General features: G+C 34.7%; 2 protein-coding genes across 4 annotated transcripts in view; one reads left to right on the top strand and one right to left on the bottom strand.

The window, feature by feature from the left end:
- Positions 1-12,344: 12,344 nt before the first annotated feature.
- Positions 12,345-22,688, bottom strand: tmem182a (transmembrane protein 182a). Of its 2 annotated transcripts, none has more exons than XM_016523323.1 (5): positions 22,593-22,688; positions 13,862-13,988; positions 13,266-13,364; positions 12,795-12,932; positions 12,345-12,652 (listed from the first exon to the last, which is right to left on the bottom strand). In XM_016523323.1, the coding sequence occupies exons 1-5, from the start codon at positions 22,674-22,676 to the stop codon at positions 12,426-12,428; spliced, it is 675 nt and encodes a 224-aa protein (XP_016378809.1). In that variant the 5' UTR covers positions 22,677-22,688; the 3' UTR covers positions 12,345-12,425. The 2 variants fall into 2 exon arrangements, with proteins under 2 accessions (XP_016378809.1, XP_016378808.1); XM_016523322.1 differs by lacking the exon at positions 22,593-22,688 and adding an exon at positions 15,197-15,775.
- A 178-nt stretch (positions 22,689-22,866) lies between these two features.
- LOC107716769 (major facilitator superfamily domain-containing protein 9-like) overlaps positions 22,867-27,315 on the top strand; it is a 9,235-nt gene continuing 4,786 nt past the window's right edge. For both annotated transcript variants that reach the window (XM_016523321.1, XM_016523319.1), the window contains exons 1-3: positions 22,867-23,105; positions 24,357-24,444; positions 25,529-25,572. In XM_016523321.1, coding sequence (XP_016378807.1) covers positions 22,944-23,105; positions 24,357-24,444; positions 25,529-25,572 — 294 coding nt within the window. In that variant the 5' untranslated portion in view covers positions 22,867-22,943. The remainder of the gene's footprint in view (positions 23,106-24,356; positions 24,445-25,528; positions 25,573-27,315) is intronic.

The following is a 27,315-nucleotide window of genomic DNA, read 5'->3' as shown; positions in this document are numbered from 1 at the left end:
TATATATATATAATTAGTTTCTCTCTTTTTTTTCAGTCTTCTGAAATTGTACAGAAATGCAGAACTATTGAATTAATATTTTTCTTCATGTGTTCCAGTATTGTTTGGCCAAATGTGTAGAAAAATGTATTGCAAATATGGTATTATAAATTAAACACTTTATACAATTAAAATAATTTTATCCTGCTTTCTAAGTGTGTACTGTATGAATTTGTAACACACATTTATACTGTATTTATGTAAACATGTATACATGCACTGAAAAACTGGTGTAGAAACCATTTTCAGTTAGAAATTGCTAGTAAATTTTACAATTAATTGCCAAGAAACAGCAAGTAACACACTGAATTTAATGTGATATTTTGAAAGTAGAAAGACTGACATCGTATTTTCTTGTAAAACGTACTCCAGTAATCTTTGTTTTATTTACAACTTCAAAAAATCCTGTTTTGCGGCGTGGAAACGTCTGTTATATTGCATGAAGTTGTGTTTTTCTATGTACAAGTCCACATTGCGCACTACCGATATGTCACAGGCTTATATCCCACAAAAGTAATGAGTACCTCAGTGAGCAGTTCTTACCTCTATCCCCTGCAACCCTTTTTAAAATTGTTGAGGCTAATTTCAATATTCATGAGTTCTCCACAGGCTCAGTTCAGCAGTTTCCATTAAGCATTAATTAGGTGCCAGAGGGGGAAGCAAACACAAATAAGGAGCTGAATAACTAATTAAGGTGTTTGAAATGCTGGAGGCCTGCAATCCCACTAATGGCTGGTTAGGCAAGGTATAGGAGGAACCGCCGATCCCACAGACAAGATCCCCACAAGCACATACACAACCAGCAGAAATACACAAAACACACAGATGATGACACAGACACACAAACAAACACACACACATTCACAAAAGTTGGTTGCGATTTGATGGTGAACAACTGATTTTGGTGCTCTGCAGATTTTCGTTGTTCATTTTGGTGCTGAAATTTTCAGGCTGTGTACAGATGTTGCCCAGATGTGGCTCGGCTTGAGAGAGAGAATAAAGACTGCTTATTTTCTACTATTGTGGTTAAGGATATAAAATATATGAGTGTGAAAAGATCTGTTGTCACCGTTTTATGCGATTATGACTTTATTTGAATGGATACTACAGAGTGATACCACTTGGATTTAATATTTATCATATATCCAATTTCTTGTCATAGCATGCACACTATATACAGTATAATACTATAAAAGAATCATTTGGTAATACACATGCATGAGCACTTTGTATTTGATTCTAATATGTTCAGACGAACCTAAATGTAGATGTTCACATTGCGTCTTCATGATCTAGAATATAATTTCCATGCTATTAGGATGCACTTTATTCATTATCATATGCTTAAGGTATAAATAAAATTATGTGCATGTCATTGTGTTTAACATGTTGGACAAGTGAGCTCATTTGTTTTAATGCAGACCACTAACATGAGTAATCTCATCACATTTTAATATGTTACTGTCATGCTGACAAATTCTCCAAGTGGATGAATTCAATTACCATAACTTGTGTAAACAAGGAGGTCATTGAATTGCAGTTAATATAATCTGCTTTAAGGAACATTGATATGCATTTTGTTATAATAATAATATTAATATGAACAATGCAGCGGTGAACGTGAGGTTTTGGACGGCACGCTGTGTAAATACAAGTAAATGTTTGTGTATTCTCTCTTGGGCTTTCAATGACACGAAGCACTATTTATTTTCTCTCCACGTTCTATTTTCATTAAATCTATTTGTCCCATCTGGCCAAAGCTTTGCAGCCTCAAAGTCGAGTCTTAGAAGAGGATCTGCAATACATGAGCAAAATAAATGATATTTCTACAGAGGCATATCTGTAGACTGGGGAATATGATTGGAATTGACCTGATGAATCCTAATCAGGTGTTTTAGGTTTAACCCCGCTGAGGTCAGATTACTGAACTCACACCAGCGCTTTATTTGAGCAACGGGATCAAAACACTAAACCGCACAAAGCAAATACATTTCCAACTCTCCCAACCTTTTGTTTAGATACGTTTGTGGTGGAAACTGAAACACTTGTGTGTGTTTTTTGTGTAAGAGTATGAGTATGACATACACACATGAAAAGAACTGTGTTGTACAGATGGCTGTAATGTTGAGTAATATTCAGATATAGATTTAACCTGAGCTTTCAGCTGTGTGCACTTTAATGACACTTGGGAAATCTTATTCCATTAACAATTCTATGCAGAGCTTCTGGCCAAATAAATACTAAATACAATAAATAAATAATAAATACAAAAGGAATAAAGAGAAGATAATAAAATTGTATATATAACTAAACTCAACACTTCAGCATTCATATATACAATTTATAATTATATATCAGGGCCATTATGGTTAACTAAAACTGAAACAAATTTAAAACCTTTTTTTTTTTAAATCATTAGAATAAAATTAATGTTTAAAATATATAAAATATAAAATAAACTGTTAGTTGCCAATTTGATGTACTAAAATAACTAAAAAACGGAAATAAAGTGAATAAAAACTATACAGACATATATAAAAAATAAAAACTTCTAAAAAGGACAAAAACGCACAACAAAATTACTAAAACTTTAACTTTTGAAAATATTACAACAGTATGTCAATACTTAAATAACAGTTTCTTATATAGCCTATATAATGTATGTAAATTAGTCACTATAGTAAATATAGCAACAGTAAAAATGATTTAGAGAATTTAGAGAATCAAACACCACAAGCTGTCATCTTTACGAGATAATAGTAATAAAAAAGCAAACAGATCATCAAAATCAAATATATTTTTTAATAAATAAGAGACAATTATCGATTTAATTGTTCAGAAAAAAAACGTTTTCAGCTGAATAGGTCTTTTCACCACCATCATGAAGCTCATTACGGTGAACACAGAGGATTTGCAGCTGTGAGAGAGGTGAGACCGCACAGATCTTCTCCTCCCGAGAAGCCGTTACCCCTTTCAGGCCTCTCCTGGCCCGTCAGACCCAAGACCGTGATCTGAGCTCTCACCCCAACAGCCTCCAGCGGTCCCCTACCTGCTGTGAGGGGAACCGCTTCAAATTAAACTAATTATTCCAACACCCAACAGTGTGCTGTTCTCCCAAAACCAGGGCAGTGCCCAAAGAGCAGTCTTTTCAAAGACTTAATAAGACAGAGAGCAGGGTTTACTTTGTCTCTCTCCTAATTTGAAATGCAATACATCCTATCTCCAACCAAGAGGTCGCCAGTTTATTCTTCTCCGACACAAAAATCTTGTTAAAGCTAGTCGTATTTTGACAACCATAGATCAAAAAGAATTACAGCAAAGTGCAACAGATGTTTGTGTTAGCAAAAGCACAGCGGTGAAGGAGATTTCCTGTTTTCATTTCAGAACAAGAGATATCGGACCATTTGTTTAGATTTGTGCTGGACTTTTGCTGTAAAATATTGTATAAAATACTTATAATGAATTATTTTTTGAATGTCAGATGCCTGTTCTCAAAGTCTTATTCCTATTTTTGAGAAAGGGTTCCATTCATTCTCAGTCATCTGAGAATTCCCAAAAAGCAAATAAAAAATGTAGAAATTTTCCAGAACATTTTGTAAATGAACTACACTACATTGTACACTTGTACACTGTAAAGAAATATCCTGTTAAACTATATGTGTGTGTGTGTGTGTATATATATATATATAGTTTTTTTATGTAAGTTGGAAATACTACGTATAAATAGAAATTCATATAAATGAGAAACTATTTAAACATTATTTATTATTATTATTATTAACAAGAAGAAAAATCATATTTAAAGAAATATATGTGTGTGTGTGTGTGTGTGTGTGTGTGTGTGTGTGTGTGTGTGTGTAAGCAATAAGGTACGAGAGGCCGTGCTGTATCATGAATAAATCACGACTGAAGGGCATTGAGGTACGACACAAAGAGGATATATATATATATATATATATATATGTGTGTGTGTGTGTGTGTGTGTGTATACTGTATACTGTACATATATATATATATAAAAACTGGCAGTGGTGGTTGCCAGATAGAGTAAAAAAAAATAAAAAATAAAAAATATATATTGTGACAATGTTTCTGGTATACGGCATATGGCATATTAATGCCTGTATATTTTATAACTTTTGGTATAATTTAAGCTTGAAGTACCAAAATATGCTTTTACCTTAAAATACTGATAACCACCATAATAATAAAGATTGTTAGAATTGTGAATCAGAATAAAACATGACTAATACTCAGACATTACCAATGACAGTAAGAAACATAACAACTATTTAAATAAAATATAAACAAATGTGATGTGTCATGCAGGGAATGGACATTTCTGGAATTGTTCTTTAAAAAACAGCACTTATCACCATAAATCCAACAGTAATTCTTAGTTTTTATTTGCAAAACCATAAATTTGAATATGGTACAGTAAAATTCCATGATTAAAGAGATTACAATTTCACTGTTTACTGCCGCATTTTTATTTTATTTTATTTATTTATTTAGTAAAAATGACAAACTTTTTTTTTTCTTTTTTACATGGCACCATGACAGTACCGTTTTTATAAACATGAACCAGTGTGCTACTGCACTATGGTATTGATTTTCCTTGAAATACCTTGTAGCCACCATGGTACAGTGGACTCCAAATGCCTGAGACATTTAGACATTTTTTAAACAACAATATTTTTTGATTACAAATTATTAAATACAATTTATATTTTTTTATTAAATTATATTGGCAACATTTCGGTAACATTTTGATGGATAAGTTAAATAAAAAATTGAATCTTATTTTTGATTTATATTATATTATATTATTATATTATTTATTTTGATGACAGCAGCACTCAACATGACGATCATTTCATTTCATTATAATGTTTATTATTTATTTTAGGGGGTTTTTTTCTAAACGTTCCAGGTTTATTTCCAGGTTTAAATTGGATCCCAGATTTGCAATCTAGTTTCATACTACAGTTTCCAGACCCTACAGTATACACACACAGCAATCGTTCAGTACTATGCTATCATCATCAGTGTACCATGCTACAACCTCAGTACTTCTTACAAAGGTAGAAAACAACTATTGAAACTGGAGCACCTCAAGCTCCTTGACTCTTCCGCAAACAAGAGTCACAAGACTAGAGCGTGTTACACGTCTAACACACAATGCATCACGAGAAGCTCGGTGTGCAGATAAACAAGGTTTCTGTAGCGCTTCTGAACCACTTGATTGCAAGTAATTATTCAGAAGCCCGTGCCCCTACTCCACAACCAACCACCTGACACTCCACATCATGGCAAAATGGAGAAGAAAAAAAACTACACACACACATATAAACACAACATGTAATTTTGCTTGGTGCAGCTGAAAAGGATTGTTTACCATAACCTTGTAATCAACCTGCCTAGCAGCTCCACCATTAGCCACTATAAGAAGCCCAGCACAATCGGGGGCTGTAAGAGAGTGGCCCGCCTCTGACGAGCCTCCTCACGGTCTCAGTGATGGAGCACAGCGCTGGCCCCTCTATCGTCCTCTCATCATTTGTTTTCAACAAGCGCAATTTCCATTTCAGTTGGATTACACCTTTTAATGTATCGCAAGCTTTAAGAAGAGGGAAGGGGGGAGGAGAGGAGAGGAGGGGGCATTCAAAAAGAGAAGAAAAAAAGAAAACGGCATCTCTCATGCACTAGATTTCAAACGGGGAATTTGAGCCTTTGAGTGAAGAGGAGCAGATGAGTGCAACCGCAATTAAAATCAAAAGCCCAGCGCGGCAGAGCAACAGTCCTCAATAACCCTTTGTGTGCCATGGAGCCAATGGGATGATATGGGCAGCTGGAACTGGGTTATGAGATGAGACATTACCTGCCCTTTTATTGTCACTTCACATGTGTAATATTCAAATAGGCCTGAGTGCCACTTTACTAAGCAGAGGTGTTTCCCTAACCGCAGATATACTAGGTACAGAAATGATGGAACAACACTTCATCGTCATTTACTCATTTTCCACATATTGTTTCAAATCTGTATGTCTGGGGGGGGGTTCTCCGTAGAACATAAACTGGGAAATTTTGATGTGTGTGCTGGTCGCTCTTTACCATATAATTAAGTGAATGGGGATTCTGGCTGTCAGGCTTCAAAATGATAAAAAAAAACACTAAAAGCACCATATTTCAAACCTTCTAAAGCCATAATATACATAATTATGATGATTAGTCATAGATGTCATAAACATCAAATCTGTAATGACATCAAAAAATGCCTTACAGAGAGATATCGTATGGCTTTAGAAGACATAGTGCTACTATTCAAAAGTTTGGTCACGAAATTTTTTTTTTTTTTAATTTATAATTTTTATTTGGCAGGGAAGCATTAAATTGATCAAAAGTGTCATTAAAAGACATAATGTTACAAACGATTTTTATTTCAAATAAATGCTTTTCTTCTGAACTTTCTATTCATCAAAGAACCCGGAAAAAAATATTACAATGATTTCTAAAAGATCATGTGACACTGAAGTTTGAAGTAATGGCAGCTGAAAATTCAGCTTTTCCATCACAGAAAGTTATATGGTTTAGGAATGATATGATGTGAGTAAATGATAAGAGAATTGTAATTTTTGCATAAACTATACATTTAAGACAACGAAAAAAAAATGACATATATTATATATAATATTTTTTACTTGAGATTATGATATCTTATTTGTAGGACCAATGCTCACTATTAACTAGTTGCTTATTAGCATGCATTTTATAAGCATACTGGCTGTTTATTAGCACTTATAAAGCACATTAATGTCTTATTCTGCATGACCATATTGTAGATCCCTTAATTATACCCCATACCAAAACTTAACAACTATCATGGTGTGAGGGTTCAAAAATCATTTAAGACTAACAGTGAGAAACGCTGAACAGAGAGAGGCCTAAGACATCGGAGATCATATGGTATATGGCACTAGGTTATCCTCTTCCAGTTTATGAATGTTATTGACCCCACAGGTCACGCAAACTTGAGCCTTTTATTTTTGTTTCTCCAGTAATTCGTTGTGGCTTCCTACCCACACCAGCGCAGTTGATTTTGAATCATGGCTCTTAATTATATGCTCGTGCCCTGCATTAATACGTGCATTAACATAACCCTTTGTTTATTCATTATTTCCAAGCCGTTTCTGAAATTATGTAAAACCATTTCTAAACAAAGAGCAGGCTTTAATAAGACTTGCCATTTTGTTTCATGCAATTCAAATACTAGCAAGATTCTGGGGGGCAAAATGAACAAAATCTAACTAAAACGTCAAAAGGAGTACAAAACTACATATAAATAGGGCTTTAGGAAAACTTGGAGAAAAAGGCGTATATGAGTCACAACACAAGATGCAGAGGATTTTTGTTGTAGCTTGTATAATCTTAGCCTTTCTGCAGTGGAATATGTGAAAGAGTTCAATTAGAGGTACGGTGCTCAGGAGAGACAAAAACTGCACTTAAACTTTCAAGCATTTTACCTTCAAGAGTGGATTACAACAGATTAACACACAGCCAACATCTGTATCCAAATATGAAGAACCAGGACGCTTATCAGATTCACAGGACAAAAATCAATTATGAGGCAAGAAAATAAAATGTCACGTCTGGTTTATAATTTGATTTGTGATCAATATCAATGATATTAAATAACAGGTATCATCTGAATCAGCAAGGTTCTCTACTTTAATTTGATATAAAACATTCACATAAGCGTTTAATCTGCATTACTGGTTATCAGCCTTTTTGGCCCCCATTGTCCAACACAGTATTTTGAAGGCCCCCCTGTATTGGCTAAGATACAGATTTTTTTTTTTCAATCAAAAAAAATTATTAAAAGGAGAAAGAAATATGATTCCAGTTTACATCCAGATTTCAAGTTTTTAGCATTTAAAATAAATTACTTGTGTGTGCATCCAAGTCATTTTGTGGTGTCCTTGGAAATTTGCTGAGGCCCCCAGTTGAGAACCATTGGTCTACATATTACAAATATGACTGTCAGTAAATAAATTAATACACTAACATTTAAAAGTTTAATTTCTTCATTATATTTTTCAAGTGAAGTGAAAAAAAGTGGTGGCAATGTTACAAAGTGCAGTGATGAGATCATTGCACTTTTTGACACCACTTTATTTATTTTATTACTAAAAAGGCATTAAATGAGTAGAATAATTGTCACAAATTTAAACCAAAAAAAAGTGATGGAAATGCTGTGCCATGAAAACTTTAAAAATAAGTTATGTCCCCTGTGAATTTTAGAAATGCGGTTAAAACCCAATAAAAATGTGGTTAGTTAGAGCACTGTTTATTTTATTAAACATTGTTGCCAGATTGTTTGTTTTGATGCTGTAAATTTTATATTTTGATGCTGTTTTGAATTTTTCAAATGTATTTGTCATTTATTTAGTCAACTTTTAAACTGGTGTCTATATAAAAAAAATAATAATTCTAAACATTGAAATAAAATAAGTAACTACACTCCCAGGTTTGTCCTGTTATTGTATTGTCCTATTAAGTACATGCCCAATTGGGTCTTTTTTTGCTCATGAATGCATTGATTCTTGCCATGTACTAAAAAGGTGTTGATGCACTGAAGCTGTAGGTCACTGTCTCTCAGTCTAACCTCTGGTCATGCACCGTACATATTCTACAGCCCCCGACTGACCTGGCAGCCCACATGAGAGTCTTGTTGTGGAACACGGCGTTTTGTGCAGTGCTGTGAACATGCTTATTATCAACACACAATTATCTGGCCTAATCATGTGGAACCGCACAAAAATCACCAGGGACCAAGGAATTAACGACATTCGCAACAGAGCGCAAACATGCATTTTTTGACACTGCATCACAAGAAAGCCAGTGTCCCTGTCAATATTCTCTTCAGATATTTCCTGTTGATTTGATTTTCAGTTCATATTTCCATGGCTTTTTATGTATTCTCTGACTGACTGATTTTCAACCCAGTCACATATTCACTCACAGGATGTGTGGCTAGAAAAACCTATCGAAATCTTTCGAAAGCTGCTCTGAAACACCAAAGTGTCATGCATATTACTGTACAGTATATTGCAGTCTGGGCGATATACTGAGTAGTGGAGTCCACAGAGCACAAAACATCTATGAGTTATTTTCTCTTTCAACACATTCGGAATTAATTCACACATCTGTATCACATCCCACAGAGAGTATATGCTGAAAACTTGTGAGCTACCTGGAGCATCAATCCCATATCTCACAATTACAGACAAGTCTGATATGTTTAAATTAGAAGCTACAATCAAAGTACACGAGTAAGATGATTTTTTGTGGAGGTGAATATTTCATAGTAGACAGTTTTCATGTATAAAAATCCTGAAGCATATAAGTAAATGAATTCATTAGCTCCAAATGCATATCAGAAATGACATGCTACCAAGGGAAAAAATGTAAGTAGATATGTTTTCAATTGTTGTATTACAGCTGAGTCTTTGGATTGGATAAAATAAAATAAAATAAAATAAAATAACCCACCTGTTGGGTTACATTTTTTAAATAAATTTTTAACCCAAAAATTCATATTTTGCCCAAAGTTGGGTTGAAACAATCCAGCATTTTTTAGAGTGTAGGTAACTACATTAGTTAACATGAAATAACAGTATTTATATATATATATATATATATATATATATAACTTGTATTAAGCATTTTTTATTAATAATAAAGCATTTATTAATCTTCGTTAATGCTAATTTCAACATTTACCAATACAAAATTAAAATCAAAAGTTTTATCTGTTAATATTATTTAATGAACCTGAGCTGACATGCTAACTAACAATAAACAGTTGTATTTTTAACAAATGTTAACAAAGACTTATTAATATACTGTAACAACTGTATAGTTCATTGTTAGTAAATGCATGAACCAACTTATAGGACCTAAAGTATGACCAACATATTACCCTACCAATAAAAAGGAAAAACTGTTAGTTCATAATGTTATTTTTATTTATATGTCTCATGTGCCAAACATACATTAAGTTCTAACTTCTACTGCATATTATTGTCTAAGTTCTAATTTATACTCCTTATTATTGTTTAGTGTTCTGATTATGCATTGGTTTCTCATGTACCAGTGACCTCTAGTGGCTGAAATGTAGATGGACACCACAAATATTCAATATATATTCATAAACACTTTAAAAAAAAAAGGATAAACGTATTTAGTTGTAAAGTGATTTTCACAAATGCCTACAGTGTCAAATACAAGAATTGCATGTTTTAAAGGGCTATTAATGGTCAATCTCACAGGTCATGAAGTGAAAATTGGCTTATCACAGCATAACTGCAGCCTTTTTCAGTAAACAATGGTAAAACTGGTTTATCCGAGTAACACTAAATCCTTTCCATCTGTACACATTACCTCAGTTCAGATCTAATGTGTCCATAGGTCAGCATGAGCATGCACAGTTCGGTTCTCATGTGCAATATGATCCAAGACCTTTAAATAACAAACTGTCCAGCATTGCAGGAGGCCTACAGCTGGCCCGAGAGAAACCTAATACAGACACAGACATACTAAAGACTGACAGTAATACATATACAAACATGCAGAAATAGACACTTAAACTCTCAATGTGTTCTGCTGCAAACAGTTTGGAAGTCTCATATAGCAAGAGAGCATGCAGTACTATAGACATACACTGATTGATATGCATGCTTAAGTTTAATGTTTGCAACATTGCCTCAAACAGTCCTACGTATAGTGAGAGCGCATACGCACAGCTGTCACCTGCCATATAGATGAGTCATAGCTCCCAGCGATTCTGCTGTTATATAGACACACCTGTCAATGGCTCATCTCCAGTCTGTCTCTGTTGGGAAAAGGTAATATTGCCTCATATTCAGTCTTAAAACTGCATTCACATTTGGCCTACTTTTCTTTCTTAATCTTAGGAAAAAATCTTTAAAACTGTATATATAAATTGAATATAATATAGTTATATAATATAGTATATAATGTCATGAACATTTTATTCAAATAGTTATCTTTTTTTGCAAATGAACTCTTCATATATATATATATATATATATATATATATACTGTATATATCCATGCAACATTTTGGGAAGGTTAGCTTTTAGCTGGGAAAAAAAACAGAGAACATTCTTACAACCAATTCAAAAATTTGGTTTCCTAAACTGAAATGTTAGGAAAACACTCTGTGTTTGCTGGGACTAAATAAGGGCTGACATTATTTATTCATTTTAAGATATTAAAGTTGGTATGAAACGCATCCATTTTTTAAATGCATGTTATTGATCTTATTGTGAACGACTCATCCATTTATTATGCTTTTCATTTTTTTAATGACCTTGTAATTTTTAATCAAAACTCGATCTTGCCTTCCACAATTGACAGCATGATTGCATTCATTTTTGGGTTCAACACCCACATCTCAAAAATCCAATCAATAGCCAACATCCCAATATAAAATATACAGAATTTTTTTTTTTATTAAAGGTTTAATGAATCTTTTGAAATATTACAGTACATATCAGTTGTACTTGATAGCAATATATAATATTATTTACAAAGCAAATATATATGTGCTGCGGTGTGTGAACAAGCTGTGCAAGTAAAAGATAAAGCTTTAAAGTCAGCTGGGTATTTTTACAATGCTACAAAGTCTGTCTAGATTATTTCAAAGCCTGAGGGGGAAAAACACTCTAGAAATCACCAATAAATTAATAATCGAAACGTAAGGTGGAACAAACTCAAAAAAATGTGTACATTTATACTTGAGAAGGTTTAAGCAGTCAAAAAGAGTCTACCAATATGTTTTGTTAATTTATCCGAGTAATATAAAAATGCAGAGGTTCCTAATAGACATATTAAACATTATTTAATGCTTTGTGCAATACTATACTCCCACAAACACTCACACATACATGAAGTGTTCCCAAACCATCCATGATCAATGTTTAGAGTACTGCTCACAGCACACATGATGGCCAAATACTGAAGTCATATTTGCAAAATTAAAAATTAAAAATAACACCCCACCTTGTCATAAAGTCAGCGCATCCTCAGACTTTAGTTGCAGATAATTAAAAGGATAGTTCACCCAAAAATGAAAACATATTTTGACAAATTTTGGTAACCAAACGGCTGACTGCAGCCATTGACATTCATAGTATGGAAAAATACTGTGGCTACTGTCAACTGTTTGGTTACAAACATTCTTCAAAATATCTTATTTTGTGTTCAATGACATGAAAGTGAGTAATCAATGACAAAAGTTTCATTTTGGAGTGAACAATCCCTTTAATGCATTTTGAGCTGTGTTTTGAAACCATTCATGAGGTTCAGTTATAATGATGTTTGACTGTACGGCCAATCACTAGGAAGAGAAGACCAGACAGAAGACAGAAGAACACGCCCACAGGAGCAAACATGAAAGAGAGGCCATAAGTCATACTGAGCTCAAAATCAGGGCACTTATTCGACTTCTGATATTCCTTATACGAGCTTATAACATCCAAAACATCTAACCAGAAAACATACATCACAGTGACAACGAGAAGGAAGAAACCTGGAGAAAAGAGACAGCATTGAGAGTTGGAGAAATGAAAAGCAACATGAAAGAGAGAGATAAAGGGTAAAAAATAAATGAGATGCTTGTGATATGTTACACATGAGATAAACCATACCTCTTCATGTAATCCTTAACTTACCAGAAATGAGGTAGAGTCCACCTCCTGCTTTATAAAGGCGATGACTGCCGAATGGAGCTGCGCAAATAATAATGAAACCGCCGGCCACCACAGCGGCCACACCCAGCAACATAGAGATGCTCCAGAAACCTCTGTAGACTAAAAGATCATGTTTTTCATTAACACAAACCAAAGGGAAAGCGGTTCAGTACAGTAGCCAATTCAGTTACACTATACACTATGCAGTGGCACTGCAACCCATTTTACTTCCGTAACTTAATATTTGTGGGGGGAAAAAAGGTTCGACTTGAACTGCATCTTGATTTTCGGTGGAGGAGTTGAGAAAGTATGAGGGATCACTTCATTAAAAATATTTTCATATGAATAAACAGAAAAAGAGAGCAATCAAGAGAAGTTGAAAGATATTGGCATTGGAATTTGGCATTAGGGGCATAAACAACCTTGACCTGTTAAATAAATAAATAAACTTACTTATGGCAGTCTGATAGCTGGTAGTGTTGTAGATCTGGTCAGGGAACGGAAAGGGGAGAAGATATGCAGGTTTGCATTCCCTTGCATGTGGCTGATTTTCTAAGGGAAGAACAAGGAGAATTGCCATTTATTAGTGTGTGAGCTAAATCATTGTTTCAATTAAGATTACAAAGAAGTGTTGCATATTCAAGTTGTTTGCTACACTGAGGTTATATGAACATTTATTCCCTCTCTTTGAACCTTCTAGAGGGCAACAGGTCAGACCCCTTTGATATTTGTGGCACAGCCTCACCCGGAGCCTCACAAGTGGGCCAAATGCCACATTCAGTGAGCACGACTGAGCACTTCACACTTTGTAATATGAAAAAATGGAATGTTTAAAATTAGTTCATGATTAGGTATCAACGAACAACCATTTTTACAGCATTTATTGTCCATTATTAACTCACACTTATACAAATGTTAAAATATATTTAATATATGTATAAATTAACACTAACCTCTAGTAATAAATGCTGTGAGATTGTTTTGGTCTGTGGAAAACCACATAATCTCTGAATGATTGTTGCACCAAAGCAAATGTAACAGTCTCTTACCAAACCAGAATTTCCACAGATCGTCATCATTCGTGATGTCATTAAAGCTACAGCGCCAAAAGAAGCCCTCGTGATGAAAGGTAATGTTCTGGTCTTCGCTAACTTGGTTGACCATGACATCACCTCGCTGTGAAGGAGCAGAGAGCAGAGGTCAGAGAGCAACAAACATCTGCTGTGAAGCCAGTGATTTTACAAATTTAAAAACAACTAGAGAACATGGATGGACACATGCTCTTCATGTGTTTAGATGCAGTTTACAAAAAGCAAGTCAAGAACATTATATTATGGAATGCAGAAGTGCTTTGAGTCACTTGTCTCAACCCTGCTCGAAAATCCAACTTAAACTGGTAAGCCTGTTGTTAGCCTGTTGACCAGTGACAATGCTTCAAAAATAGCTTGAATGATCTTAGACCAGCTAATGACCAACTAATGACGAGCCCGGCCATCTAGAAACCAGCTATCATGTTCCAAAACACAGCTAATAGCAGGAATCTTCAAGAGAAGCATGCACTAGACGAATAACAAGTGAGCATTGCAAAAAGAATGCTAATTTATATTTACATTTAAGCACCACAATCAAAAGATACAGAATTACTATGATACATGAAAAAAGTTCAACATCAAGCTTTCCTGTAGACCATCTTTCAGCCTCCAAGCACATGAGTACAACACACGCTCATGGCAATTTGTCAAAACTATTTTACATTTTGATGAATTGTTAGCCACAGTTCAAGCCAGTACAATCTCATTTATACTGCTAATGCCCCTATGACACTTAGATTTATGGGGTAGACCTTTGATGCATATATTTTTCTAAAAATCATACATTTCGACCTTGTAAAACAGAGCTCAGGTTGTGCACGTCAGTAAGAACTCACTTTTCCCTCCCAAACCTTTATGAGGGAAACCTAATTCATGTATGACTCCTATGAATAGAAACTGCACTGAGATTCCAGTTTGGTTATTAGTATTAAGCATGGTATCACACTACAGCATGTGATAGTCTACACTCAAGCAACTGAGAGACTGTAGATAGTGACGTTTGAGGATGTCACATGACAGTCACTGCTTATAAACCAAATATGCTCATGACTGCTTGAGGATCTTGCTTCAGTAAGGATCAAAGAGCAGAAATCTAGTTCAGTTTAATTTCAATAAAAAAAACATATACACTAAAATCCAAAACATACAATTCTGAAGAGACTTGTTTCATATTTATAAACAGACCATCCATGATCTTCTGACAATTCACCTGAACTAGTATATATCTATAAAACACTTGTCCACTTTTCTCTTTGCCCTAAAGGAATTGAAACAAACAACACTTCCACCCACCTGCAAAGCAACCGGACCATTTGAATGTGAATTGCAGGTCTCTGATGCCAAGAGCCAATAGTCCGTGCCAAAAGACAAGAGAATGAACAGAGTTGCCAAGGCACCAAAGAGCCCAGCAAAAAATAGTGCCACATGTAACTTCATGATGACAATCTTAAGAGTGCAACTTTCTCAGCTGTTTACTTCTTGTTAAACAGTCTCTCCTCCTTCCCACATGAAGTAGGCACTGAAATTACGTAACTCCTCACAATCTGTGTGATAAATAGTCTCTTAGTCCAGTTATTCTCAGCAAGGTGTATAGTGTGTGAACACAAGTGGCTGTTCTAGTACTCTTCTGAGCTCCGGTGTATATATGTGTCTGTGTCAGTGTCCTCTTCCCTTAGCCAGAGCAGGACCTGGCATTGGGTGGGGAGTGGGCTTCATGACAGCACACTAGCGAAGAGCAGCCCATTGGGCTATTTTGGTCAGTTGAGTGAAGGTGCCTGCTGCCTGTCAGAGGAGTGGTTTAAGAATGAGATTTCAGGAGGGAGACGAGTGGACCAAAATATCCCCCCACAGGACAATCGGCTGAGAAAGGAATGAAAATGAAGACACTAGAGCCCAGCATTCCCAATGTCTGTCACAAATCCCACCACCAACTGAGAAGTGAACTCTGAAGATGAACCAAGGTTAATACATTTACATCCATTTAGACATAACATATGGATATACATTTATATGCACTGCCCTTCAAAAATTTGGAGTTAGTAAGGAATTAATAGTTTTATTCAGCAAGGATGCATTCATGTGTTACCTGGGACCACAAAACCAGTCATAAGATTTCCGTCACACGCTTGAGGTATTCGGCCAATCACAACGCACTGGATAGCTGGCCAATCAGAGCACACCTCGCTTTTCAGAACGATGAGCTTTGTAAAAATCGACACGTTTCAGAGAGGCGGGGCATAGAGGAGAAACAATAATGTACAGTATGTGGAAAATAATGTGGTTTTTTTTACCTTTAACCGCATAAACACATTTCATTACACCAAATACACAAAATAATGTTATTTTTTAGCAACGTCATATGACCCCTTTAAATTCCTTATCCTTAATCCTTATATAGTTAATCACAAAGAATTGTGTATGCATAAGAGTTGTGGAAAAATCACTGTCATAAAAGTATCTTAAAAGTAGTCCATATGGCTTGTGTGCTATTTTCCACGCAGGGCTGTCAGTTTAATGCATGCTTAATTTATTGACAGCCCTAATTCCAAGTCTTCTAAAGCTTGACAATCTTATTATGGTGCTTTTTTTGTCATATCCAGAACTTAAAAGTGTCTGCTATTCAGTTTCTTTGAAAAACCTCATAAATTCTGCTAAACTTCTTTTGTGTTCAGTGGAAGACACGAAATCACTTTGGAATACATGAGTGAGTGAACTACTGCTTTAGGTGATTGAGAAATTGTTTGTGTTTTCATTATCACATTTACTCACATTATCATATTTAGGCCACAACCCAGCATGTGAGAGTCTACTATTCTGTGCTCGACTCTCTCTCTATCTCTGCTCTCAATGACCCATAGACCTCTCTAATTTTATTTCCCCGTATTTTCATTAGCTATGGCTCGGGAAATACATTCTGCCTGCTTGTGTGTGGCAGTAAATCAATAAGGTGAGCGTTAGTCTTTCTCTCCTCTTTCTGTAAGATTGTCATCCCTCACTTCCCTCTCGCTCTCTCCCTGTTCAGATTTCTTCAAGTTCTAACATTTGGACTGATAACGCCTGACCCGAAGGTCACCTGCCGCAAACATCCAAAACTATTTCAACATTCTGAAGAAACGCAGTCAACAACACAAGAAGAGTGTGTCGTGACAGATGACACAAAGGATCTAATGGCTTAACTAACTCTGAAAAGATGAGGGACAGAGGAGAGCTTTAAATGCAGTGGACCATTTCTACAAATAGAGTACAGATTTATTCCTGTGATGGTAAAGCTGAATTTTCAGTAGCTATTACTTTAGTGTCACATGATCCTTCAGAATTCATTCTGATTTGATGCTTAATTATTAAAATGGTTCCTATTATTACTATTAATGTTGGAAACAGTTTAAGTATTTTTATATTTTATATTATTTTACCTAATATTTATGTGGAAACCGTGATATGTTTTTTCAAGATTCTTTGATGAATATAAAGTTCAGAAGAACTTTCAGAAGTTCAGAAGTTATTTGAAACAGAAATCATTTAAAACATTATAAATGTCTTTAATGTATCCTTGCTGAATAAAAGTATTTATTTCTTTTTTCAACTTTTTTATATTTCTTACACCAAACTTTCAAATGGTACATCATGTTTATAAAAAATATTTTAAAAAATTTTAAATCTGATACAAAAACCTGATGAAAAAATAGAAAAGACAAAAACTAAAACAAAACAAAACAATTAAAAAACTAAATTAAACAAGCACAAAAAAAACAGGTTTACACACAAAAAGAGTGCAAATTAAAATTAATTAATTATTAAAATATTATTTTACAACATTCAATTCAACAGTCGTGAAAGACTCAAAATCCTTTCTTGCAACATTTGACATGTTTTAAACCAACTACTTTTGATATAAAAAAATGGCATAATATGTGACCTGGGACCACAAAACCAGTCATAAGTGTCAATTTTTTTTAAATTGAGATTTATACATCATCAATGCATATTACTAATCAAAAATTAAGTTTTTATATATTTACAGGAGGAAATTTACTAAATATCTTCATGGAACATGATCTTTACTTAATATCCTAATGTTTTTTGGCATAAAAGAAAAATCGATAATTTTGACCCATACAATGTATTGTTGGCTATTGCGACTTAAGAGTGGTTTTGTGGTCCAGGGTCACATTTGTCTTTCAAAAGTGAAAGACATTTATGTTTCAAAAGATTTCTATTTCATATAAATGGTGCTCCTTTGAAAGAATGCTGAAAAAGTATCAGTTTCCACAAAAAAATATTATGAAGCTGTTTTCAACATTGATAATAATAATATTAATAATGAATGTTTCTTAAGCAGAAAGTCAACATATTAAAAGGATCATCTGTCTGCTAAAAATCAGGAATAAATCACAGGAATAAATAACCAAGAGAATGAACAGAGTTGCCAAGGCACCAAAGAGCCCAGCAAAAAATAGTGCCACATGTAACTTCATGATGACAATCTTAAGAGTGCAACTTTCTCAGCTGTTTACTTCTTGTTAAACAGTCTCTCCTCCTTCCCACATGAAGTAGGCACTGAAATTACGTAACTCCTCACAATCTGTGTGATAAATAGTCTCTTAGTCCAGTTATTCTCAGCAAGGTGTATAGTGTGTGAACACAAGTGGCTGTTCTAGTACTCTTCTGAGCTCCGGTGTATATATGTGTCTGTGTCAGTGTCCTCTTCCCTTAGCCAGAGCAGGACCTGGCATTGGGTGGGGAGTGGGCTTCATGACAGCACACTAGCGAAGAGCAGCCCATTGGGCTATTTTGGTCAGTTGAGTGAAGGTGCCTGCTGCCTGTCAGAGGAGTGGTTTAAGAATGAGATTTCAGGAGGGAGACGAGTGGACCAAAATATCCCCCCACAGGACAATCGGCTGAGAAAGGAATGAAAATGAAGACACTAGAGCCCAGCATTCCCAATGTCTGTCACAAATCCCACCACCAACTGAGAAGTGAACTCTGAAGATGAACCAAGGTTAATACATTTACATCCATTTAGACATAACATATGGATATACATTTATATGCACTGCCCTTCAAAAATTTGGAGTTAGTAAGGAATTAATAGTTTTATTCAGCAAGGATGCATTCATGTGTTACCTGGGACCACAAAACCAGTCATAAGTGTCAATTTTTTTTAAATTGAGATTTATACATCATCAATGCATATTACTAATCAAAAATTAAGTTTTTATATATTTACAGGAGGAAATTTACTAAATATCTTCATGGAACATGATCTTTACTTAATATCCTAATGTTTTTTGGCATAAAAGAAAAATCGATAATTTTGACCCATACAATGTATTGTTGGCTATTGCGACTTAAGAGTGGTTTTGTGGTCCAGGGTCACATTTGTCTTTCAAAAGTGAAAGACATTTATGTTTCAAAAGATTTCTATTTCATATAAATGGTGCTCCTTTGAAAGAATGCTGAAAAAGTATCAGTTTCCACAAAAAAATATTAAGAAGCTGTTTTCAACATTGATAATAATATTAATAATGAATGTTTCTTAAGCAGAAAGTCAACATATTAAAAGGATCATCTGTCTGCTAAAAATCAGGAATAAATCACAGGAATAAATAACATTTTTAAATATAGTAAAACAGAAAACATTTTAATTGCAATAATATTTCACAATATTACTGTTTTAACTGTATTTTTTATTAAATAAATGCAGCCTCAGAGAGCTTTAGAGACTTCTTTTAAAAACATACCAATAAATAAATAAATAAAAATCACATCTCACTGACCCCAAACTTTTAAACAGTAGCGCAACTGCTTCCACTAAATACTGTATCATATGATTCCACTTGAATATATTGATTGAAACTGTCAATACCTGGAAAACAGAAAATACACACTCATTATATGTCAAGTGGGGCATTTTGCACAGAGCAGATAAACCTGTGACAAATTATCACTGTGCTGTGAATGAAGGCCAGAGCCACTGAAGTGGACATAAGGCTATGAAACTGGGCTTTTCCTGAGAGGCCACCCATGCATTGAGCTGGGTTTGAGTGTGGAGGGATATTTAGGGATTAGAGATACAGGAGAAAAATTATACAAGCTAAAATTAAAAATAATTACAACAGATGTCTATTGATGACTGCAAGTGCTGGAAGTCTTCTGTGGTGTAGTAATGACTGTCTGTGGTGTTTCTGCACAGCAGAGCAGAGGTGGTTTTAGTTCCTTGTGCTGCTAAATTTATCTCCACACTTTATCCTGTTATTGAGAAACAACAGTCCTTTTCATCTGCAGAGAAAGACAAAGTTAATGCTACTTTACTGTTGATTTGGATTTATTATCTTAAATTAAGCTGTTATATGTTCTGGTATACATAATCAAAAGCATTCCTTTAACACGAGATGTGAGGATGGGTCCATGTGAGTGTGTTTATGTAAACTATCTTGGGAACATCACTGTTTCAGCTGCACTGGGATGATCGGGTATCTTGGCTTCCCCAGTTCCATATTCAAAGCTGGAGAGGATTTGTAAACAAAATTCTAGAGAGAAGTTTAGCCCTAAAATGACCATGACATAAGCTCACCTGACAATATAACATGTGGATTAGAGCATTAGAGACTTCTTTCAAAAACATACCAATAAATAAATAATTAAACATAAAATCTCACTGACCCCAAACTTTTAAACAGTAGTGCAACTGCTTCCACTATGTATCATATGATTCCACTTGAATCTATTGATTGAAACTGTCAATACCTGGAAAACAGAAAATACACACTCATTGTATGTCAAGTGGGGCATTGTGCACAGAGCAGATAAACCTGAGACTAATTATCACTGTGCTGTGAATGAAGGCCAGAGCCACTGAAGTGGACATAAGGCTATGAAACTGGGCTTTTCCTGAGAGGCCACCCATGCATTGAGCTGGGTTTGAGTGTGGAGGGATATTTAGGGATTAGAGATACAGGAGAAAAATTATACAAGCTAAAATTAAAAATAATTACAACAGATGTCCATTGATGACTGCAAGTGCTGGAAGTCTTCTGTGGTGTAGTAATGACTGTCTGTGGTGTTTCTGCACAGCAGAGCAGATGTGGTTTTAGTTCCCAGTGCTGCTAAATTTATCTCCACACTTTATCCTGTTATTGAGAAACAACAGTCCTTTTCATCTGCAGAGAAAGACAAAGTTAATGCTACTTTACTGTTGATTTGGATTTATTATCTTAAATTAAGCTGTTATATGTTCTGGTATACATAATCAAAAGCATTCCTTTAACACGAGATGTGAGGATGGGTCCATGTGAGTGTGTTTATGTAAACTATCTTGGGAACATCACTGTTTCAGCTGCACTGGGATGATCGGGTATCTTGGCTTCCCCAGTTCCATATTCAAAGCTGGAGAGGATTTGTAAACAAAATTCTAGAGAGAAGTTTAGCCCTAAAATGACCATGACATAAGCTCACCTGACAATATAACATGTGGATTCACACACACACACACACAAACTGTGAGGTCTGTAGATCAAGGCAGTTTAAGGTTATGTGAGAAATATAAATAGGAGGTCATGCAAGTTCTCAAAGGCCTGGCATCCACCCTCTCACCCACTCAAGTGACCCTACAAATTGGTACTGTCTGACAAATAAGAAAGATTGCCAGTAGATGGGGCTGAAGTATGCAAAGTAAATGATTCCCTATAAAGCTGTATGGTACAAAATACAATAAACTAGAAATACAATATAAAATGTGATTAAACTATAGCCTAGAATAGTATAATATTATATATCACATTGGACAGACACAATATTCACCATCCTCAAAAGGGAAGAAAGAGAGATTAGGTTTTTATATTTAAACAAAGTTAATGTGTAAAATAAATAAATTAAAAAGCAAAACAGTAAAATCATTTAATAAATTGCTTAATTACTTCATTGATTTCTTACTTGAGGCACTGGAAATTCAATTAATACATAATCACTACAGCAGGGGAACACAAACTTGAAAACCAATCTTGATTAAAAATAAATGTTGCATTATATCCTATTATATAGGCTACATACTGTATTATATATTCTATAGCTATATCACATTAAAATATATTAATTTGTTTAGCATTTTTAAATAAATGTAAATGTTTATTTTGTTAAATCAATTTCAATTATTTTTTGTTTATATTTCAATTCAAACATAAAACAAAAAATGTTAAAAAATATATATATAAATAAGACATTTCTGTAGACATGCTTCTTGTGATATGGAATGGCGGGCCAATTAAAAATATAAAGGTCTGTATAGGTCTGTAATAAAAAGTCATTATATATATATATAGTCTTTGTTCCTGGCCACCTTAGGCCTGCAGACCCTGGTTTAAGCATTTCTGCACTACAGCAATTTCTTTTTCTAGCAAACCATCTCATTGTGTACATCATGATGATGACGACGATGTCGTCCTGTTTTCTCCTACAAACCATTCAATAGCAGTACTTGCAAAATAAAAGGAAACAATAAATGAGGTATGCCTACATAAGATCAACAGATGTGAGTTGTATTTTATATTGTTTTGAAGCATTGGTGTTATCATATGCCCACCCGTTTATATAATTTAATTTGACATCTTCATGCAGATGGAATGATTTGGAGTGAAACAAACCATCTAAGACCACAAAACAAACATCACACAACTCACCCACTGCTACTCACTGATGTTTGCGTTGTTATTTTCCCACCAAAATTTTCATAATAAATGCTTAATTTTAGAAAATTAATAGGTAATACCAACTTCATTTCACTCGCAGTTCAAACAGAGCGCGTATGTCTGCTAGACGCGTTCACTGGACTGTACCATAAACAGGAGATCCTGTACATTATGTAAACCACCACTCATCATTTTACCACGTGAAAAGCCGCCCATTCGTGCGCACGAAATTAATTTCATCTTTTTTTAAGTAATTAAACACAAGCAGCCAGGGATATTCGTGATTTCCAGGAGAATCTTACTCTCACAACACACGGCGCGCCGCTTTTAAAGGGACAGATGGTCTAAACCTCGTGATGTTTCGTAAAGAACAACATAGCAACGCTTTCCATCGCTTCCGCATTGACTGCACTAGTCTCTGTCAATGCGGGAGAATGAATAACTCTAAATGTGCCATTGCCCACAAACGACTGAGACCAAAGCGGATCATACGATGTGTATACGTGGTGGGATTCATGGTGAGTATCCTATTTTGTATTTAGAAAGGGTCTTTTGTATGGCATTGATCGCAATGAAACATCAATTTAAGCTGCTGTCAGTACGTTTACATACATCTGATGCCCCTGTTCTGCACATGTGATTCTTATATTCCCAATGGCACATGAAATCGATTTGTAATTTGTAACACTTAGATAAGAAGAATTTGCTAAAACCGTTTTAGGACAGGAGTCTTGTTTACAAGGGCTCATTGATAATGATATTTTATCTATCACATGACATCTTAGGCCAGATGTTCTTCATTTAGTGGTCTTTATGTTCATAATATTATAACATTTGCTTTTTTAGCTTCCCATATTTAAATCGGGATGTAGTTGATGCCTTGGCAATTTATATTTTTGCATCAGTAGAAATATTTTGTCCTGTCTGTGGATTTTGCCAACACCCATGAGAAAGAACACACACTTGTCTCTCTACTTCTTTCCCTCTCAGACACATTGAATTCTTCCTGGCTTTAATTCACTGGTAGTTTTTTGTTAGATTAAAAGTTTTAGTTTGATAGAAAGTGCCGTGACACTGGATTGAGGTATGGTCATGGTGTGACTTCAATCAAGTCCTTGCCCTGGCATGACTGCATATAAAAATCCAGACAAACAAGCTCAGTGGTGCATGGCTTTTGTTTAAGTTGCCCTCAGACAATTTATGCCAACTGACATTACTGTAATGACAGCTGACACCTTCATTCATTCATTCATAGTTTTTTTAGCATGTTGTTGAACTACTTCCACAAAGCATTGTAATGTTACTAGTTTAAAAAAAAGTGTGTTTTCAGCTGTCAAGGAATCGGCTATATCTTACCTGATTAGGCTGTTTTCTCTTTGGAAAACTTCACATCTTAATTGTAACTATGAGTTTTAATTGATTTAATTAATTGATTATTTATTTAAATCAAGAATCAAGTGGCGAATTGCATTTTAGAATAATATTTAAATTATATTTAATGTCATACAGGTAAATTTAATGTCATATAAGCGTTAAAAAATGCTCATATAGGTCTGTTCTGCAGTTCAGGATTCATGTAATCAGTCAATTTAATTCTATATTCTTACCATCTCATAGTAAATCCACTGTAATTGGACTCTAATCATAGCCTTATACAGTATGTTATAAAGGGAAAAGCTAGAAATCTGTTTATTGAGCTGTGTTTGCTTTGCTGATGTGTAAATCCATTTTATGTGATTGTGTGTGTGTGTGTGTGTGTGTGTTTTCAGGACCTCTTTGGGGTCAGTATGATTATCCCTTTGCTGAGTCATCATGTGAAATCACTAGGAGCAAGTCCTACAGTGGCAGGGATTGTAGGTAAGTCGGTCTCTGTTGTTGTTCAATTCCATGGTGGCTCTGAGATCGAGTATTAATAACATATTTCACTATTAACAACATCGTTTAGAAAATTGTTGGCTCTTTATTAAAACTATTGCCTATTATAAACTATTATGAAAATTATCTTCTTTTGGTGTGATCCAGAGAAAAAGCTCATATTTATGGATCTATATTATAAAGACTATATTTATTAATGGGTGAAGAACCACCACCATGCCATCTCTGTTAGACTCCTATGAATATTAGACACATTTTACTGGAAAGCACTGTTTTTAATGCAAATGGACAACGTTTTTACTCAGAAATATGTTTCACTGATGTATTTTAAAATGTATGACCTCAGTGTTCAATAAATAGTCTGATTAATAATCAGAGTTAAGAATTCTTCTGGCAAGTAAAGTCAATTTGATCACATTATAGGTGTGCATTTATCAATATTTTACAATGGTTTCAAATGCACCTAGAATCAGTGTTTAGAGTCTGAAGCATCCATTTGATAAAATTAATTAAATCAGATTGCCACATCAATATTTGGTATGTTTCAGGTCTTGCTGGATGGAGAATGCTCATTCTCTCACAAGAATGTTGCAGCTGTAGATCTGAATAGTGATTTTTGAGGGTGCACAAAATTAATTCAATGCAAAATCATTTTAATGTAACAATTGGGATTTGTTTTTCTAAATTTAAACGTCCAATTTTGTTTAATTCTGCATATCCTATTCTCAAAAGGACCAACGCCAATTTACTTTTCCTACTTTTTTTAGTCAACAGATGACTTCATTGCTGGCGGATTGTAATTTTTAGACAAGCAGGTCTTTGAAATCACCAGAACATTGCCTGCACCTCCTCTCTGATTAAAAGGGCTGCTTACATATGGCCCATAATGTTAATGGAAATCACCAGCTCTATTGATATTTTCACTGATTTCATGAGGCAGGCAGCTTTGATTGTGATCACAAGGTCTTGTTACCTCAACCGTTTGATTGTGAAACTAAAAATCTTTTGTTTAGTGATTAATTTATTTGGTGATTTTAATTAAAAAGGTTGTTTTCCATTGTTGCAGGATCTACATATGGAGTATTACAACTCTTCTCTAGCACTGTGGTGGTAAGTAGTGATTTTTTTTTTGTGAGCAGCATTTGCCGCTGTAATATGATTATCAATTTGCTGCTCTTAATTTAATAATCCATGTTTACCTCATCTGATCTGTCTCCATGGAGAATAAAGCATGTATCACATTAATTGTTTATTACAATTACCATTACAGGAAGCCTCAAACTGCAGATTGCTCTCATATCTAGAGTGTGTTACTGTAAAATGAGTCTTCATGTTGCCATTGACGAACACACTGGCACACACGTATTTAAACTGGTTAAAGACTGAAGGGTCACGGGGCTAGTTAAGAAGTGAAGGAGATGTTTGTCTTCTCTTGTATGTTAAGTTTGGAGACAGCAGACAGGAACAGTGAACCTCTATGACATGCCTGTAGGCCAGAAACTGAGAGAACATAGTAAATCCAATTTAAGTTTATATTGCATTACACCAGTGTGCAGTGTCTGCAGATCTGTGTGTGTGTGTGTGTGTCATGCCTCAGTCTAATGAGTGCTGGTATGGAGATGCCTGCAGTGCTTGCCTCAGGGCCTGCGCTGTTTCATTTGCCAGGTCCGATCTGTCTGCCTTTAGGCTATAAACTAGCTTTCTTTGCCGAGACATTCTTTCCTTTAATAAACAACCAAGATTCTTGTTTAAAGGTTCTGCCATTAATATCACACAGAAAATGTCCTACTACCTGACAGATATCACTAAAATTGGTTTCCTGTCACATCTGTTTCTGTGAAAGCACTAGATTCTGTATACAACAAAAAGAATCTGACCATGGGTTGATACATGTCAGTCATTTTAAAGCTTTTGGTTTGCTGACATGGAAGGCAGGGTTTTGGAGTGAGCTGTTTTGCTAACATTAGCTGTTTTGCTAAGATTAAGCAAGGTTAGCTCTTTAGCAAAACAGCTAGCATTGCTTACAGCATCTTTACATGGTTATGTTGTACAAAACTCTCACAAGATTGTGTATTTGCTGCTATTCCCCTTGTGATAAATTGGTACACTTTAGCATACTTTTGAAAAGAGTATTTATTATATAAATAATTTATAAGAATATACTCAAGTGCAAACTGAATGTAATGTTTTTGGCAATTTTAAATGTTTAAATTGATATTAAATGCAATTAGCTGAAATTCAGAGTGTATTTTGACACACTTATGTAGGAATTAAGTGCATATTATATGTAATTTCATACCACAATACTTCTATTGACTCTGAAATATTCCTTTTCTTTTGAAACTTGTATGTCATTTTTTAGAAATATACTTGTAATTACACATTTGGAATAATGAAGTTGCAAATTAGTATGTTAAAAATATTTTAACTTTAAATGTAATATCAACTAACATAATACAGTAAAATTTTTAATTAAGTACTTTACGTGTGCTTTAGTGTGTTAGTCAACACATTAAAGGGGTCATATGATGCGATTTCAAGTTTTCCTTTCTCTTTGGAGTGTTACAAGCTGTTCGTGAATAGATAAGATCCCTAAAGTTGCAAAGACTAAAGTCTCAAACCCAAAGAGATATTCTTTATAAAAGTTAAGACTGGTCCACGCCCTCCTAAAACGCCTCGTTTAAACACACCCCCACATGTCTACGTCACGATGTGGGAAGATTTGCATAACACCGCCCAAATGTTCACGCAAAGAAAGAAGGCGTAACTTTATTGTTGCTGCCACCGCCATGGTGTGAAGACACTGTGTGTTTCATTTCGAAAGCGAAAATACTTTGTTTGGCCTTCCAAAAG

This window comes from Sinocyclocheilus rhinocerous, unplaced genomic scaffold, assembly GCF_001515625.1.
Source record: "Sinocyclocheilus rhinocerous isolate Xijiao unplaced genomic scaffold, SAMN03320098_v1.1 scaffold1441, whole genome shotgun sequence".
Taxonomy (NCBI): domain Eukaryota; kingdom Metazoa; phylum Chordata; class Actinopteri; order Cypriniformes; family Cyprinidae; genus Sinocyclocheilus; species Sinocyclocheilus rhinocerous.
This window is presented reverse-complemented; position numbering and strand designations above follow the sequence as displayed.

Bases quoted from the DNA above. Each gene is read 5' to 3' on its own strand.
- tmem182a (XM_016523322.1), bottom strand. From the start codon at position 15,340: ATGAAGTTACATGTGGCACTATTTTTTGCTGGGCTCTTTGGTGCCTTG. The intron at 13,365-13,861 runs GTAAGAGACTGT...TTCTTCCCTTAG, and splicing joins TCTGTGGAAATTCTGGTTTG to AAAATCAGCCACATGCAAGG. The intron at 12,933-13,265 runs GTAAGTTTATTT...ATGATCTTTTAG, and splicing joins CAGCTATCAGACTGCCATAA to TCTACAGAGGTTTCTGGAGC.